At 40.2% G+C, this 18379-nt stretch overlaps 1 protein-coding gene and 1 long non-coding RNA gene across 5 annotated transcripts in view; one reads left to right on the top strand and one right to left on the bottom strand.

Annotated features, from left to right (window-relative positions):
* Positions 1–2806, bottom strand: part of LOC111264474 (uncharacterized) — a 7805-nt gene extending 4999 nt beyond the window's left edge. For 2 of the 3 annotated variants that reach the window (XM_022840418.2, XM_022840419.2), the window contains exons 1-2: positions 2091–2806; positions 521–601 (exon numbers count right to left, since the gene is read on the bottom strand). In XM_022840418.2, the coding sequence (XP_022696153.1) occupies positions 521–601; positions 2091–2355 (346 nt within the window). In that variant the 5' untranslated portion in view covers positions 2356–2806. The remainder of the gene's footprint in view (positions 1–520; positions 602–2090) is intronic. The other variant, XM_022840420.2, reaches the window with a different exon arrangement.
* The window catches only part of LOC111264475 (uncharacterized), a 31227-nt gene that overhangs the window by 2704 nt on the left and 10144 nt on the right, over positions 1–18379 (top strand). Inside the window, exons 3-4 of one of the 2 annotated variants that reach the window (XR_015312703.1) lie at positions 3615–3770; positions 14879–14911. This is a non-coding gene — a long non-coding RNA (uncharacterized LOC111264475). The remainder of the gene's footprint in view (positions 1–3614; positions 3771–14878; positions 14912–18379) is intronic. The other variant, XR_002682884.2, reaches the window with a different exon arrangement.

The following is an 18379-nucleotide window of genomic DNA, read 5'->3' as shown; positions in this document are numbered from 1 at the left end:
CCCCCCCCCACCCCTCCCGCACTTTGATCTCTACTGACTTAGCCCAGCCAACGTTGACAAATGCTTGCCATTGGATAAGCTGTCGTATAGTTGTATTTGTCACTCAGCCAGGTTGATGGCAGTGATTTCAGTTGTCCAGGCCTGTATTCTCTCTCTCTGTTTCAGCCTGGTCCGATACCTGACGAAAGTCGTCAGACGCCTCAACAAGCTGATGCTGAATATGTTGTATATACGGTCTTCGTTGAGGCACACAGTCGATCATCACTGATTATTGATTGTCGTAAAAGTGTATTGTTCCCAAAAAAAATCTAGTTACTGGGCTAACTGGAGGTTAAAAGGCTAGTTCTGAAAGCGTAAAAGGCCTAGTTATTCAAAAGTGCCTTGTTCGTCGGCTATTTTGAGAGGCCGCCATTGTCGCTTAAAAAATCAGGTCACAACTGGTCATTAGGAGCTGCATACAGCATACGAATTTCTAGGCAATAATAGATAATACTGACACTAAAGCTTCGTTAATACCTACCAAAATTGAAAGATTCTTGTCTGCGGACTACTTCCTGTTGAGACTGTTGACGATAGTGCGTAGCCGCGGCCTCAGTAAGACCTAAATTTGACAAGAACAATGTTAATCATATCCGCAACCCTAGTTCTAGTCAAAGTATTAAATTGACGGTTTCAGTACAATATAGTACTTGTAAATATCTAAGTTATATACGCTATAAATAAGCGTTCATAATCTGTTCTAGTTAGGGGCATGGAACCGGATGCTTGCTATTGATGCCTTAATAATTGCGTCACCATATACGACGCTCAATGTTATGTTGTAACGAGGAATTTGAGACTATTACTAAGATAGTCGATCTAAATCACCACCAATTACATAGCAAGCTCAAAAACGATGATGAAAAGTATGATCTAGTATGATACAGATCTAAATGCTTATCCACCCTCAGGGCTACCGTCAAAGGTCCGCCATATTGACCTGCCGCAATAATGGTTGTTTGCGACTATCGATGTATGTATTCCAATGACAATTTTTGACTCCCCAGCTTTCTCCGTTAAGAAAATCAAGCCGCATTTAGGACGACGATAGATGAGGCCGCTTTGCAACTTCGTTAATCCTGCTGGTCCCAAGAAAAAATATTATGAACCAAAATTGAAGTGGCATTATTTTCATTTATTTTTGCAAAGCACTAGCTGAACCTCCACGAAGACTCGTCTCACTAGTAATCATGCAAAAAAACGCATACTAACATACACGGTTATCTTATATAGGAACAAATCAAGGCAAAACGGACTTAGGGGATCACTCTTGGTTGTTGCGTGATTACCTACTTTGCGCGAAGGGTTCGTCAAAAACTGTAATAGATAGTTGGCACAAATATATAAAAAGCGCAAGGCGTAAATCTGGTACGACTTTCGAAGTAAAATGGCATAATTCTATCTTCATGACGCTAGGCAGAAGAGGACCCATATCATGATTAATTCAAATATTCAAGTTCTTCGATTATGTGAAGATTTGTCCGTAATCAGTTTTTTTGCCAGTTTAGCTAACAGCCAGGACGGGGGTACGGTTTTCAGCGAAGGACAATTATTTATAAAATAAATAGTCAATGCAGCTTGCTTAGCTGGTCCATATGATTGACTGTGAATTTTGCATTCGCATACCTATTTTAAACATAAAACACATAGATTGGCCTGAAAGTGGTGAAAAGAGCCTTTTTTAAAAAATGTATCATTATTTACAGAAGATAGTTTACCCCCCCACAGGAGAATCGATCCCCTAAAGGAGACTAAGCAATATACCAATTGAGGTAAAGCAGATTTCCAATATTAAAAAAATGGTAAAAATTGCTGTTGGCCTATTTAGCCTAAAAAATATTGTGTTTAACGTTATGCTTTATTGTCATTATAGTGAACTGTCATCCTTAAAGGTAAAGTGGCTCTCGTGATAATCGGTATGCTCTTGCATTGAATTGAGACCAACTATTTTGTTATATATCATTCGTTATATATATATATATATATATCGGTATCATTTTGTACGCATCCAGTAGCAACAAATTCTGCAGGAGACGAATGAAAGTTCTTACCTGTGTAATGTTCAACAGGACCGATAATCTGTTTCCGCATAGCCACGTCAATAGTCGCATTAAGGGGTCGACTTTTATTCACTAAAAGACCATTGAATTCACGCGGAGAACGGAATCTATCTTCTTTGCTAGTCGAGGACGCAGCGAGTACTGGAAGAAACTTTAACTGGGCCTCTGATGCCGCCAATGCGGCCTGTGGTAAGCAGTTGAAGTAGCACGTAAAGGCGACGATAACAGCATGGCCTATCGCTTTCCATCTGGCCATTGCTTCGTTGAACGGTACGACTGCTTGCGACCGGACAAATTTCGCCCTCGTTGGGAAACTAACAAATGCGTTTGGCTCAAAATATATAAGCCTAATACTGCATTATGTTTACCAGGCACAACGCAAATGTATCCTTAGACTTTAGGAACAAAGTTCATGCCAGGGAATTTCAGCATATGGTTGTCCCTTTCGTACGCATCACGTTTTTTGTCGATCTCTGAGCCCCGTTAGAAATATCGGTAACCGATTAATAGATCGAATATAAAAACGCACAAACAACACTATCCGTGTGTATGCACATGGGTCTTCCGAATGGGGTACCATTCGCACACATAGGCCCAACAGTTCGATTCTATCTCTCAGCTCACAAACAAACTGGCTTTGATATGGGCACGTTAGGAAAGTTACCTCGTGCCTTTCTCTTTGGCGGTTTAAACGACAAATAACAGAATCGAATGGTGGATAACCTCCCTTTATAAGCACTAGTTGGCTGTGGTGGTCGAATGGCTACCACGACCCAACCGCCGCAACAAAAACGACGATGGGAATAGATGTCATCCCATATGGAACCATATCCCCTACAATGCGCTCTTACCTTCACGACTTCACTCATTTGTTGCTTTAATTGTGAAATTAGCTAAAGAGCTGAGGGAAAAGGCAACTGAACGAACACCTCAACTGCTACCTCAGTTACGGCCAATGTCTATACGATCGCTTATTCTCCTCCGCATTGTCATGGTTATTACTGTTGTTGTGCTGGTGCCCCACAGATGTCACATCCATCTTTTTGTCATCTGTTCATTATTATTGCAATGGCCGTCGTCGTTGTATGTGACCCATTCATTAGCTTAATTGTTGCTTGCCCAATCACTAACGAATACTTCTGTGAACGATCCTCAGCGACCGGAACCCCGCCAGGTCTGTTGATCGCTGTTTGGGGAGCTCTGAAGGAGAAAGCTTTTTGGGGTATAGCTGAACGGTCAGTTCAGTTACATTGTCACCTGGCTGAAGCATTGAGCTAGCCTTGAATTCTGGTGGGCCCCCCAGTTTGCCCACGGGATGCTGTCTATTGACCGGATTAGCGGCCTAAATGCATAGTAACACATTGCTGGGTAAACGACAACCACAGTACGTCAAGCGAACGGTGCGGTCTTAATATAACAATGCAGCACAACCGCTGGCTAGAGAACAAACTGTGGGAGGTAAACGTTGCTGACAAAAGGAAAGAAACACTTATTTAATATGAGATGTTCTTTCAGATAAGGACCTGCATATACCACATAGTGCAATTATGGCCTTTTCGGTTCGCGCTTATTGCATTATCACGTAGCGGCTCGTGAATCGCTTCCTCACTGCCGGCTTCCGCTTTGGGAGATCGGGGATCAGCGGTAGGATTACTTACGATAACAGGCAGAGTAAGTTTAAAGATCAAGGTTGGCGTAATATCCTAGTACGTTCAGAATTAAGTGAAAGGCATACAGTGTGCATGATAATCTATATTAGTGTAATTTGCTCGTACTTCTGGTCAGTTAGGTGTTTCCTTTATTAAACTTGGGCTACAAGCTACGCTTCTAGCGTTGCCACTACCAGTCAAAAAAGCACGGAACGAAAAAGGCACAGTACAACTATACGAGCATTGGATAGAATAACATTGAACCCATTTTCGACCAACTCTCAAACCCTAGTAGATAATTCGATACTTAACAATGAAAATGAACGCACTACGAAATTTTTCTATAAATGTGAGTTCGGTAAGGCCTATTCCACCGGCCTAATGCACCCGAAGTTGATTTTGCCTTTTTATTGGGGGAACAAAGTGCAAATGGTACGGTGTATTGGCGAATTAAATACTGTACTAAATAATTAAGAAATGGGTTATTATTTGCTGTTTGTAGCGTCCTAATCTTCGAAGACAAATATGACTTATGCGAAATACTGCCGATTGTATTACTTCCTGAGTCTAATATTTACCCTAGAGTTCGCTAAAGACTCGTTCGTTTCCAGATGGCTATTTTGGCACCATTTACCAGCGTATTAGCCTTCTAGCATTATCCCTATCAGCCTAACACGCATTGCGCTAAGATATCGAAACTATACATCTATATACTTGAATTACACTGAATGCCAATTTACCATTAACTTCGTTTCGCTATCAAGCGTCAACATGTCATAGAAACGGAACCATGTAACGCAGTCCACACAGCATAGCTGGTATAACAATTCTGGTTTTTATGAAGACCTTCGAGATTTTTACACCATGTCCCAAGGCCATATTTGATGGCAAGTTTTAGTTCGAAGGTCAGCCTTCGCACCCCGGACTTCGTAACCCGGACGTGGCAGCTTTTTTCCAACGCGATATTTATGAATGTTTTTTTTGTTTTCGGTCTGGGATGCCTCACATCGTTCGACCCTTTAGCTTCCCTGAACACAACCATGGGCTTCGTAAGGTGCACACTTTTGCTCTTGCAGCCACGCGAGGCAGCCCGTGTCCAGCGCAGATACCTCTCCCTTCCAAATTATGGGCGTTGACTACCTAATGTCCCTGATCCTAGCTGCTGTCATCGAGACAGGAGACTGATCTGCCTAAAATGAGTGCACGATAGTTTTTAGCAAATGCGTTGAATTACAGTATCGTCTTCCTCGTAAGCCCGTTGCATTAGCAGTGTACACCGGTAGGTTAAGAGAGGCTCCACAACAAAGACAGCCGAAAATAGGCCACACGAAGCCGTAGCAATGCTAAATGAACTAAAGATAGAGTACCATTGCTGTGTAGAGGTAAACAATATTTGCTGTAACGCTTCCGGTTAACCCGTTTCAAGACATGCCATTAGATGTTGTATAGACTGCATTTGTGAGCAGTGTTATGATTGATTACCAGGTCCTTACAACCTAAACAATGTTTGTACCATACTATACCTGAGCAACTGTACGTTTATTAATTACAATAAAAGAAACAATTCAACGCAACGCTGTTGAAACATACAGCTTCACAACACATTGCAAAATATGGGATAGAATACAGTGTTTATCTGATATTAGTCATTTTCTATGGGAAAGTTAATAACATTGGCCGGGTATCGTTTTTATAAGATTTGAGGTTACAACTTGCTAACTCTAGATTTATGTAGTTGACGTAAATGATTTTTCAAAGGCTCACGCGATAAGGATCATTAAGTTTTTCCTTTCTAAATTTCAACTATATTTAGCCTGAACAGAAGTGGATCAGACGTCAAGCAAGACGTATAGGTGTAAATACGTTCAACTCGTCTAGCCGATTTCCAGAGATTGCTGCTCATAACGGTTGATAGTGCCATGCTGATAACACAAATAGAAGAATGAATTAAAAGGTACTAGGTAATAACCTTGTTCTATCTTAGATACTTCTTTTTCCATTATTTGAGCACGCGTGTTGGGTAGTATTTTTGGGGTTTACTTTTTTGTATATTTATTTCGGGCTGGACCAAACATCACTGGGTGTCTTTTACTAGTCTGCTTTGTATTTGCCCCTCAAATCATTAGTTTCAACTTTTTGTAGCTATCTATCTGGCTTCCTGGTATATAAACGCGCAATATGAGTGTATCATTGGAATAGAATTTTCCGAGTTGTATTTTACTCTTAGCCGTAAAACAAAGACAGATGCAGTAGAATTTACTAAACACCTAAGATGATTAGGTCTAGAAGCCTCAACGCTGAACATAACATTGACTTCACCTAATTTGAAAATTCAATGACATGGGTTCTAAGGAAAAAAGGCCCATTTCATTCTTTGATGGCGGGATATTTTTAGATCGGTGTCCAACACAACAATTGAACACTGAAGGCATTGCACTACTAGAATACGATCAATCTCATCATCAAATGTTCGACTCTGTTCAACCTGTTTCGACACGTTGCTACTTCTAATGGGCGGGAACTTTTTTTTTTTTGTTTACGAAAAATTTGCCATGTTATGTAGATACAAGATCTGATTTTGTCAAACAAAGCTCTATTCTGTCTTCTGTCGTTTGTCTTTGACATACTACATATGTCGGATAGCGCGTATATTCGTTATAGTCTATTTTCAATGCTTTTAAGTAGACAGACATTGGGCTCCGATGTAATGCATTGGATGCTTTTACTACATTGAGAAATTCAGTTTATGATCGAATGATATCCCCCCCTGTCAAAGACTCAAGCAGCCGCTGAAAAATCCTAATTGGTGAAAAGTCGAACAGGCGTTCACTATCCAGCCTCATCCGTAACGTAGTACAACAAAGTGTCAATCGTAAGCCTACTGCGACATCTGTATTCTAGCCTTAACTGAAGGGATATCCTGAAATTTCTATAGCATGGCATGGCATGGCATGGTATCTGTGAGAAAGGCTTACTTATACAGTTCTATTTGTTTAGCATAGAGACACTCAGATTGAATGATTCAGGGAAACAATGTGTTATAATTTTGATAAGATGTTCCAGCTCAGTACAGAACGAAAGTGCTAAGATGACGATTATGCAGAACGTAAAAATAACGATGATCAACAATAATCATTTATGCTCTTTTTTTTTTTTATTTAATTTATTTAATCTACCAGAAGTATCGAAAAGAAGTGTCGCTGGACTTACACCGGTCATTGTCGCCTTCCAAGGCCGATTGGGGTGTCCCCACTTTCAAGTCGTCGAATAAAAAGAAATGTTTCTAAATAGCATCCTCACTAGTTGAAGCTGCCGTAAGCAGCGGGAGAACAGTTGAGATAGCATTTGCTGGAAAGAGCCTCATTTGACTATAAGGTCAGGAAACCGTTCACAGTAAAATAGCGACAATTGCAGAGATGTGCCCCCGGGGTGGCCCAGAAGATATACCTCAGGAGGATGAGTGACGAACCGATAAATGCGATAAGCTTCTGGATGGGCTACTGTTTCTATGTCTTAAGTCTGTTCTGAACTAGACATACTTAAAGGCTCCTGTATGTTCTATTGTTTCATTATAATACCTTTTGGAAATGCCATACTTGAAGAGGTTAGGCTTAACGGCCAGCAAGCATTGTAAAGTAAAATCAATGCCTGCCACGAGCAATGTGCGCTTGCTGTAAAGTTTTCGTACGATCATATTCGCTAGACCTGAGTTGAAGCTTCATTCCGATTCACTTAGTAGCTGATAAAACAGCTCGAAAGTTGAAAGTTAGTCGGCTTTGTAGTTGTGTTTATCTTGATAATCTTACTCGGTCAAGCTTTTTCCAGTTAAAAAAATGTCTACATTCAACAGCTGTACCACAATATATATATATATTTAAATAGCAACTTTTCAAATAATTCAATGCAGTTTTTTGCTAGAAGCGTCATCCTTAATAATTATGTTTATTTAATATAACCGCCAACAATTCACCATTCAACAGCTTCAATTGGATTGGGAAGTCCTGCTCGAAATATACTTTTTTCGGCGATATTAGTAAATGCGAATTTCACCAAAATTTTGCGTTGATAGCAGAGCCCAAAAATTAAAAAGCTCAAAACAATCAAAAATAATTAAAAAACGGACACAAATTATTGGACCTTATTTAAACGGTGCAATATGCAAGGTATAAGGTTCTATAAGACCTGACCTTATTGAAATATTTCACTAGTCAAGGCTGTTGCTTAGTGCTCAGTGGGTAAAGAATATCAGCTTTCTTCAGTTCCAAAATGGTCATTCGTAATATGATGTAGAAAAACGCGATATTACATAGTCTCTTTAAACATCAGTGCTAAGCCCGTCTCTCCATTCTATAGATACCAGGTACAGGAGCGGGTGCGATAGTACATTTTTTTTATTTATACTACCATTAACCCTCCGTAGTTTTTTTTAGGCTTAGTACAGGTGCTAAAAATATATCACGTCCTCCGTAGTCGGTTAGGCACAGTGTAATCAGCTGAATAAATTTGCGTCAGTCATTGATTACCATCGCCGATTGTGACTGTAGATAAACGCGCATCTGTCCCATTTTGGCTAAAAGCTTTGTTGCGTAAGACAAGATAATAGTGTATTTATAGCAACTTAATAGGGCAAACCATATGGATGGGAACCTAAACCGAGGTTTCCAGTTCTAATCTGGTTGAGTATGTGCGAATTGATGCAGTCTTATACTTGTAAATGGGGTCAATTCTGATCACTGTTACTGACTCGTCACACTGCAGATTACCTCAAGGATCAGGAGCGTATTCTGCCGATTGGCAAGTATAACAGCATAGTAATTACGACCCCAGAAAACGACTCAACGACCGTCTAATATGAATTTTGACAAATAAAGTAATATGTGGCTTTGTTTTATTACTAGAGACGTCCCTTTGTTCCTGCAGAACTCAGTCACTCTGAAAGAGCGTGAAACATCGTTCGTAGCGGTTGATATTGCGTGTTAGAGCGTGCGCATCACACGCAGCTGGTCACTCCTGCAGCTTTAAGATTTTAGTAGGTGTTCTGTCTGGGCGTGATCTACACTAAATGCTGTGATTGCTGAATTGTATGTCTATAAGACGAAGATAATGGATTTTACCCCTACAAAAGGTATTTGCAATATCCCCTTGCGTATCAATATATACATTTGTTACACATCCCCCTGTGGTATACATCTCCCTGTGACAAAAATTCATTTCATTACACTTTCATATGTGATACAGGTGACGTTTATACTTTGTTTGTTTCTACTACTTCAACATACTTTCATCTCTGTTCCAAACAACCAAATATTACCATCTGTAACACAGAAAAAATATTAAGATAAATGCCGAACGTCATATGTGCCTGAAAGCTACATAAATGGCTTGCTTTGTACCGATTTTTAGTGAGATGGTACAGTTTCACCGTAGCTGAGTTTGGTGTTATATCTCTGCTATAGGCTAAAACTGACAGAAAAATTCTCGTTAATGGGACAACTCAGATACAGATAGCTGAATATCCATAATGCAATCACGTATTACTTTGAAGTATAAGCTAATTGCACTCAAAGGGGTTATCGGAATATTCCGGAGGGAGAATGGGGTCACCGTAATAGAGTAACTGTGATCAAGCTAGGGGTCCGATTAAATTAAAACGATAGCACGACTAACCAAGATAATGGATAGACTAAACTAGACAAGCAAAGAGTTGCAATATGATGAATATAGAATGTAAAATTATAAAGGTACAGATCAGTAGTTTAGCTGTTAAATCTTTATATAATAATATTTATAAATAAAATATTAGAATAAGCAATTATAGTACTGGTAGCAAAACAGGGCTATCGAAACGTTCTAATAAAAAACGGAATAATAACTTGCTCAAGGTATGATATAAACGACAAGTTAAATCAACGACAGTTAAACAGAGGGTAAAGCGAGGCTGTTTAGTAAGAAGTTAACAATAATCGAATCCTTTCTTGGGTGGAACTTGTTTTTGCTACGTTTATATGAACAATGGTTGAACACACCTCAGATATAGAAATTAATCTGAAGATTCATATATATATATAATTAGCATAGAACATAATGAATTCGAAAAAGGCAAATTCATATAAGTACGTATGTTTTATTTGTTTAGGATTTCATCAAGGGCAATATTAGATACGTTTTATACAAAAAAAAAAAAAAATGGGTTTTGCCTTTATTTTCTAATATGTTATCTCCGCAAAATATGATTGGTACTTATCATAGGAGTGGTTAAAGAATCCATAGTCATTTGTTTAAGTTACTAGTACTAATAAACGTCATTCAGCATAGAGAAAGGCACCTTTTTTCTAACAATATTTAGGCACCATAAGTTATGTTTTTTCTATGCACATTTCACTGCTGAAAAATATTGATCCGTTTAGGGCCAAAATTAAGGCAAACCTTTTTTTGTTTTTAGATAATATTACTATAGTAAATACGCTAATATTTAGAACTCGATAATATTTAGAACTAGATGATATTTAGAACTCGTTTGATCGATGACGATCAAACGAGTTCTAAATAGACCAAGTCATCAGTCTATCAGTTGATGCAAGACCTCGGCTGCATGGCAACTGCATTAAAACTTCTGATCTAAGTTATTTTAACTTTCGCCGGGTCGCTAAGGATGTACATGAATTAGCATTGTCACGGTGGAAGACGACACCCAGTTTATCTATTATTCCGGTCGACTTTTGCGCCATCGTTTCGTATAATCCTATTAGTAGTTAGCTTTCCCACAGGTTACGAAGCATAGTTCTTTATTTGCACACTACTCTTACAATGGCTCGACTTCATTGCGTTTCTATAGAGTTTAGTGGATAGAAGTACGATTGGGTAAATGAATTTGCGTCAATTTGTGTGGCGTATTAACACCGTTTTTTTATGACCAGCATTACTTGATGATGATTCAAAGTTATTATCTACTGGTGAGTGTGTATCTTTAGCGATACCATAGATGCTCATGTGTTGATTTGCTCAATTTCCCCTATAATTTCCTTTGTTAGTCAACCACTACGGAAAGCATCTCTCACACTGAAATTTCTAGAACGAAAGCCATAAGTTTTTTTTATGCCATAACGCATCTTGACCTTAAATAGCTCAATTTCTTTGTGGCCTTGTAGCTTCGTCGTAATAAAGTTATACATAGCAAATTGTTGCAGATGTGTTCATTTATCTGTAAGACATTCTACTCTTGGGTCTGAATAAAAGGATTCCGACAGTTTTAGCATTACTATTACTACTGCCATCACCACTGTCAAACCTCAACTTCAACTTAATGCCAGCGGCGACCTGGCGCGATTCATATTACCTCAGATAGATATGCGGATTTAAAGCCATATAACCAGAAGGATAGCGGACGTTTTTTCGATAATTGAATATTTCTGCCAACGCTTCGTCTGATCAATACTGGGTTTTGACGTGGCTTTTCTTCGCACCACGATGTGATCGCGTATATGTAATACAGCTACAGCGAAGTTTGAAGGTTAAGTTTTTTTTCTCGATAACTGGTAGCTGCAGTATATGCAATTATTGAACGCCAAAAGAACCCTGACGTAGAATGGGTTACATTTTAGTTAGAAGAAAAACGACCAGGAAGCAGCTATCACAACGCTGCTAAAACGAGATAACGCAGGCTCGTCTGCTTGTTCCTACCAATCGAGCATTTGTGAGTGTTCTTGCTTTCAGATGCATCGTCATGTCGATTCTACTCGGGAATTTAAGCTCTAGTCAGGGCAGAATATTGGCATCAATATCAGTGCTGAGAAATGGAGACCGAACCTTCAGTTTAAATAATGCATCTTTAACCAGTTCGGGGTTGGCTGCTGCATTACTTTTGCCACTGTGCTTTAAAAGACAGTGCTATATATAAATAAACGTTGGAAGAAATGTAAAGAGTAAAAGAACGAGCGGTTTCACCGATCTCAAATAATCATTTGCTGAAACTAGAATATCTAGCGGAAACTCGCACATGATAACTTATTAATGATCCCCTTGCTGTTGACTCGAACAGATAAAATCATCGTTACGCGTGATGCACCCTATTCTCCTGTTTGACAGCAAATAACGTCATTGAGGGCGCGGACAGACATCCAAAATCATTCTATTCTCATTTATGTTTGATTATAGAAGCCGTATTTATCGTTAGCCAGTTAGAACCTTTCCTGATTTTGGCGCATTGACGGAAATGCAAGCACTCACCGACTAACCGATTAATCATGCACAAGACAGACCTGACAGAGAGATCTATATTCAGGATTTCTATCCCACGAAGATCGGAAAATTTATCGGACCTAATAGGTTCTACTTTAGATCTACGCACGTGCTTTCTGGGCTAGAAAAGTAATGCCCTCGATAGCTTCAGCAGCACATATATATTCAATATTGTATTTATGTTTTAGACAGTTAATAGGAACCAGCAATATGATTATTCTGTGAGATGTTGACGTTTTATAGCGTGAGATGTTAACCGTTGTACTGCAAAAAATATTATTTAAACAATTGTAATCATGCTTAAATATTGTATTAATTCTATTTTTTTTTTACACGAGTAAATACTCCCTGTGTGTCACACACTAACCTATTGGTCTCTTGTTAGCGCCACTATCTTCCGCCCCTTGACCGAAACAACCTCCGAAATTTGCTTACATAGAACTGCGAGCCTACACCAATTATAGAGTCTGGATAGGATTGGCACGGGATTAAGGAAATCCTTCTTGCTCACAGTAGCCTCACCCCGCCCCAAACCACCGCTTTCTGAGGTTTGCAATGCGATAGCCACTTCTCCTCTGTTATCCAGTCTTTTCACCACAACGCTCGCCCACAGCCGTCTCGTTCTGTGGCCGTTTTTGAGAGCACCCCACCGCTCGAGGCATTATGCTACCGCCGCTTCTTTGTCTGACCGTTTTCTCGCTATATCGCGTCTTCTATACGACAACCAGTATGACAGGTCGTCGTTGAACGTGTTCTGCCAATAGCCACCTCGTTCATATCTCTAGACAGCACATAGTGTCAGGATGTATTTCTGTAGCATCTTCTTGAAGATGCGCCAATTACGTCCCTCCATACGTCTTCACTCGGCTGCCACAACCTGGCTGGCAAAAGGATAACTTGCTCATGTCTCCAACAGATCGTGCTTGTAAAGCCCTTTAACCGAGAGATCGGTTTTAGACGACTAAAAGGCGACACTGTGGCAATGGCTGAATCGGCAGCAAAGGCTATACTAATAGGCGATTACGTAGGAGGGTTTTTCAGAGGAATACTCCCAAAAGCCTTTCAGAAGCGGCACCCACAAATGTCCCGAACAAGTGAGAAAGAAAGGACAATCTAAAAGATTATTAGAGAAATTATTTTATGGCTTCATGAAGATTTTACTGAGAAGAACTGAAGACTGAGAAGTACGATCGTACCGTGTAGAATGAAAAAACCGGTGTGCAAATTAATAACCGCATTCTGTAAGTGCTGTTGACGTAATGTAGTACCTGTAACGAAGTCTGGTCCATACAGTCTACTGCATTAGAATTACAAAGATGGATGCAGAACGTTTATATACATATAAGTATATATTGTATAGAAATCAATAAGGTTACAGAAACATAGATGCGGGTTGCATAAGTTGACAAAATCTACAAAATAGTCTTTTATACTATTACGCATTACAAACGCTAACCGTTCTACGGCATAATTTTAATCATTTCCAGATCTCGTCCAACCAAAAATCGCTCGTTCTAGAAGTCCTTAGTTATCATATGGTCTTCAAGATAAAGATCTAATGCGACAGCGGCCAACATTCAAGGCTATCTGCAGAAATCTCAATAGAAAATATAATAAATAATAAAAAATAGAAAAGATAATCTGTTATAATTTTAGACCTAAAAAATCGGTTAAACTTTTTAACATGGCTTTCTATATCCGAACGTCCGTGAGCCAAAGTAAACTGGCTAAACTACACCCTTGAGACAAAGCTTTATACATATATAAGTCGATATTTAATAAAATATCGTCCTATATTTGTAAAATAAGAAATAAAAAAAGCAAGCCTGTTACTGCTTTTAAGAAGATGGCCGGTCGAATGAGTTTAAATATTGCGGTCTACCGGCCAGAAACAATTTGTATATGGCACGGACTCCATAAATAAGTTTAGCATAGATGTTTCGACCCTGACCCATAAATAGATTGTGTCTAAGTTGCTCGTTAAAATCCAAGTTCACTTACGTTTCTATTCTGCCGTGCAACTCATTTTAATCAGCCGGTCGGTGACTCGATTTGGTTCAGGCATCCATATAATTAACGTTTGACCCGGATACCTTTTGTCGATTTTTTTCGACGAATTTGTCGATAATGTTGTTTTGCTTTGCCCCAATTTTCAGACTGACTTGCCTATCCTGCAAGGCATAGCTGGCTAAAATACTAAAAATTCTAACAGATCTGGGCACGTTCTAAGTGGTTGTCATCACGGTTGTTGCCTGCAATGTAAACTTTGATGGTACCCTCACTTTATCTATTTAGATCTTGAAAAAATAACTATTTTTGCGCTGTGCATTTGGCCCTGCCTTCTTGCCAAGATATACTAACTTCGGCGTAAATTTCGGTGGTACATATGTGTATACGTAAAGAGACGATCACGTCTATTTGCAGTAATATCAGACATGTAAGGAACATTCGTAAAGCGAAGTGTTCTCATTGGCTTCAGCAAGAAATAATCTAGAAAAACGTCTCATCCCTAACAGCTCCAATCTTACCGTAGCCACGCCCCGTAAACAGGACGAGCTGTTTACTGCCTACCTACTATTTCTTCGTTGATGTTATCTTAGCTGATTTCTTCCGTTTTTTTTGATAGATCTCTTTATAAGCGTTCAGGATTTTCCCTAGCTTCCTTCCTTCACAACTGTCGACATTCGAAGGACCTATTTTCTTTATCTGACGTACTTCTACTGTATCAGCCATATTGACCCACACTCGCATACTTGCCGTATACACAACCTAAACACAACACTCCTTGTCCACGTATTATTCGTTGCCTTGTGACATACACTAAGATATACGAGCATACCTATTCACACACGCGACAATGATATATATATAAATCTTTTTTTCTCATTTCAGAGATTTATTATCTCACCTATCGTTGGTTTTTGGGTAAGTAACTAAGCGATTTTATATATCATGCAGAAGATGGTTGCATACGGCCGTGCTTGTGGGGCGTCCTGCACGTGTGTAATCCAAACATTGTGCCGTTACGCTATAGCAGCCGAAGAGATTATGGCTAGATCTAAGCTGAAGTAAGGCCAACTCGAAAGCAGGCAATCGTCCCGCTTAAAGGCGAAATGATCGTATCACCGACTAACTCTCTAGGCCTACCTACTGACCGAGTCCTAATCTAGAGCCTGGCACATGTCCGTGATGCACCCATCTACCTGCCCAGCTATCTACCCTGATGTCGAATGGGTCAACAAAGCAATCAGCAATTTGCATAGAGATACCCCGCACTTTAAATCGAAGAAAGGAACTGCTTTGAATCTGGCCGTGTGTGGGTTGCAAGGGAATGCCTCACAAGCTTGTTTACTTCAGTGCATTGAGCAGTGTTATAATCTGGTGTTGTGGCAAGCCGAATTGCCAATGAAGAAAGTAAAGCAAAGGAGGCGGCAGTTAGCTCGACAATGCAGCGTTGAGCTTAACATAATCCAACGAATATGGTCCCAAGAACCGAAGCCACATTCGTTACACTTTTCGAAGCCAAGTGAAGTAAAAATTAAACATCAGACTGGGTATAGAGTTCGCTCTCAGAGCTGACTTCCTTTATGCAGCTTAGGGGATTGACGATTACTAGTAGCTGCATCGTGCTTCATGAATCAGGTGCTGCACTTCGTTAGGCGATACGACGAAAATACAGGGCCCACACTCGTTCCTCTCGCTTTGGCTATTGCTTTCGAACATTATCAAACTATACTAGCCCGCATCCAGGAGTCGACACACATTGTAGGCATTTAGAAAATTTTAGAATATCCAACTTCATGGTACGGTGGGGCATCTGTGAGTTTTTAGCTCTTGGAAGATAATTAGGAGCGTTGCTTGAATAGAACTGCGATGCTTATCAAAAAATTCCACATATAGATATGAATCTTTAACCGTTATGGCAGAGACGTTTTTTATGTTGTCGTATTCGGGATGAAATAGGTTAGCTTTCGAAAATTTAATAGTCTTACCGGCTAACACCGACTTTCAATGTTATCTAAATGACCTTTAACGTTAATCTAACGTTAGCCTTCAGTATAAAGTCATGTTAAAACACATTATATGTAGTCAATATGTAGTAATAATAATTTCTTAGATAGCTACTGTCATATGGCTAAAGTGCGCTTTGTGGGAAAATGACTGTGTTTTGTTATTTAGACTAACAATTCGTTTAATTTCCTTAGACTTTCTTTGCTCGATTTATCTAAGAGTGGAGGTGTACTCAAACATCCTCAATGCAATTTCGCTGCAAACAAAGATCGTCGATTCGTAAGCATCGTCTAATTTGCTTATCCAGTCTAAAACGACGACGTATCTTTCTCTTCCTTGCTATCCATCTTACATATCAGCGTCGAGCGAACCGTGTTGTGATCTTCGTTCATCATTTCCGTTCGGCTATACATTGTGGCTAGCTCAAGCGATGTTTAACATAATGAAGAGTGGCTCAGTCCGCTAAAATGGCGCAAGTTTTCGCTACGTTGCTTCAAAACCTAACACGATATTTTCGTTCATATAGATCATATAGAAAAACTTTGAGAGACGTCGGCGACTCTGGCGGCTCGTGGAAAGCAGCAGCCGCAGAACCCATCGAAGAGCCTTGGGACAATCGAAAGCCGAAGCAATCGAACTCATCATCGACAAAAAACGAGTTCGTACTTCACTATCAAATTGTAGCTGTGCGAGCCATGTCGGTAATGATGGTCAGACTCGAACCATCCCAGTAAGACATCTTCTCCACAACAATGTTTATCTGCTTTAATCGCGCAGCAAGCACGCTATGCTTGACCTATACAGTATACGATAGCGTATATAGTGGGAGTGAAGAAAAAAAAATTCAAATATGTACTTCCACAGACTATCCTAGAGCTCAGGAACAATATTACTACGATACTGCGAGAACGTCGTTGCCACAGAACATCATCGTCATCAACAGCGCCACCCTCCAAGCAATTCGGAACGCCTCATAGCGCAGATGCGGGACCAAGCCACAGGCCCAGCTTGAGGTTTGGGTGACATCGCTCACCCTAGCGACTCGACCGATCGGCGTGAGAGGCAATCGAAAACAGCGATAGACGATAAATGAGGAGACCGCTCTCAATGAATCATCGCCGTGTCACCGCGCTATAGGTCGCAGGAAACGCAGTGTTATCTAGTTGTCCCGACGTAGCTATGGCTATAGTCGCTCTCAAAGTTGTCGTTCAACGAGCACCGTACACGTGACTTCCTTTTGGGCTTCCGGCTAGGGCGGCCTAGACGTGTGCTCTTTTTGAACCTTGTCGTCGTCGTCGTCATCCACCTCACTTCGTAAAGATTCTGCCCAACGAGCAAAGCTTTCGCGTCTGATCTCGCGGCTGGTTGAGCGTATCCTAGATCCGAATACGGCTCCGGCTGCAAGCCGATCGCGTCTACCCGGCGAACGAACGTTGGCTTTAGGTAGCCTATGAAAAAGCGTTGTCTCCCACATACTTCGCGTGGCACTCGCCTGTCTCACACAGGCAGTGCCAGTGTCTCCCTGGATCAGTCCTTACTGCATTTAGTATAAGTTCATGTTCTCCGCTCTATGCGTATTCTTCTTCCTTACTTTCTATGCTCTTGCTTATTAGCACTGAAATTCCTATGTTCTGCAATTTTGAAATTCTATTAGCATTGCCGACGAGGCAACACCGATGAACAGGCACGGGTGGGCAGACGCTATAGACACACCGACTATATATACATCTATGTGTGTATAGTTCGAAACGGACGAAGATATGCAGCAAAATTTCGATAGGAATTGTCGAAACGACGAGTTCTAGCCCAGCTGCTATGCTTGAGCGAGTGTCCCAAGCCCGCAACTTGCCACCCCTCATATTGAACGCGTAAGGCCACGTTTCATGTATCCCTTCATGAACGTTCTTACATTCACAAACTACGCCCTTCTGCAGCGACTCTCTCGATGCTAGGATACTTTATGATTGGAGGAACAAGATATATATGTCCGCATTCCACTAATGGAACAATGGAATAGGGTTAGATATGATTCTAGCGTAAGGCATACATACCCCTGCTATTAGGGGTGGGGTGTTTTGCGGAACGAGTGTCAATTAATCGAGCGAGACGAATATCTTAGTCGATGATGTTTATATTTGATCGTTGGTTTGTAACTAGAGGTACTACTATAAAATGGCAATTCTCGTATTTAGATTGAGGAAAGCAGTTGTCAGTGCGGTGTAGTTCTATTGTACAGTGAACCGAACATCGTAGGTCGCATCTGAGAAAAAGTTTGGAAAACTATTTATATTCAGTTATATTATCACATATATCATACCAGTAACTACTGCATGAGAAAGCGGTAAAGAGACATTCCAAATGATTCCCAGTATAATTCAATTC

Source organism: Varroa jacobsoni, unplaced genomic scaffold (genome assembly GCF_002532875.2).
Source record: "Varroa jacobsoni isolate VJ856 unplaced genomic scaffold, vjacob_1.0 scaffold_863, whole genome shotgun sequence".
NCBI lineage: Eukaryota > Metazoa > Arthropoda > Arachnida > Mesostigmata > Varroidae > Varroa > Varroa jacobsoni.
The sequence above is the reverse complement of the archived record's forward strand: the minus strand, read 5'-3'. Positions and strand labels throughout refer to the sequence as shown.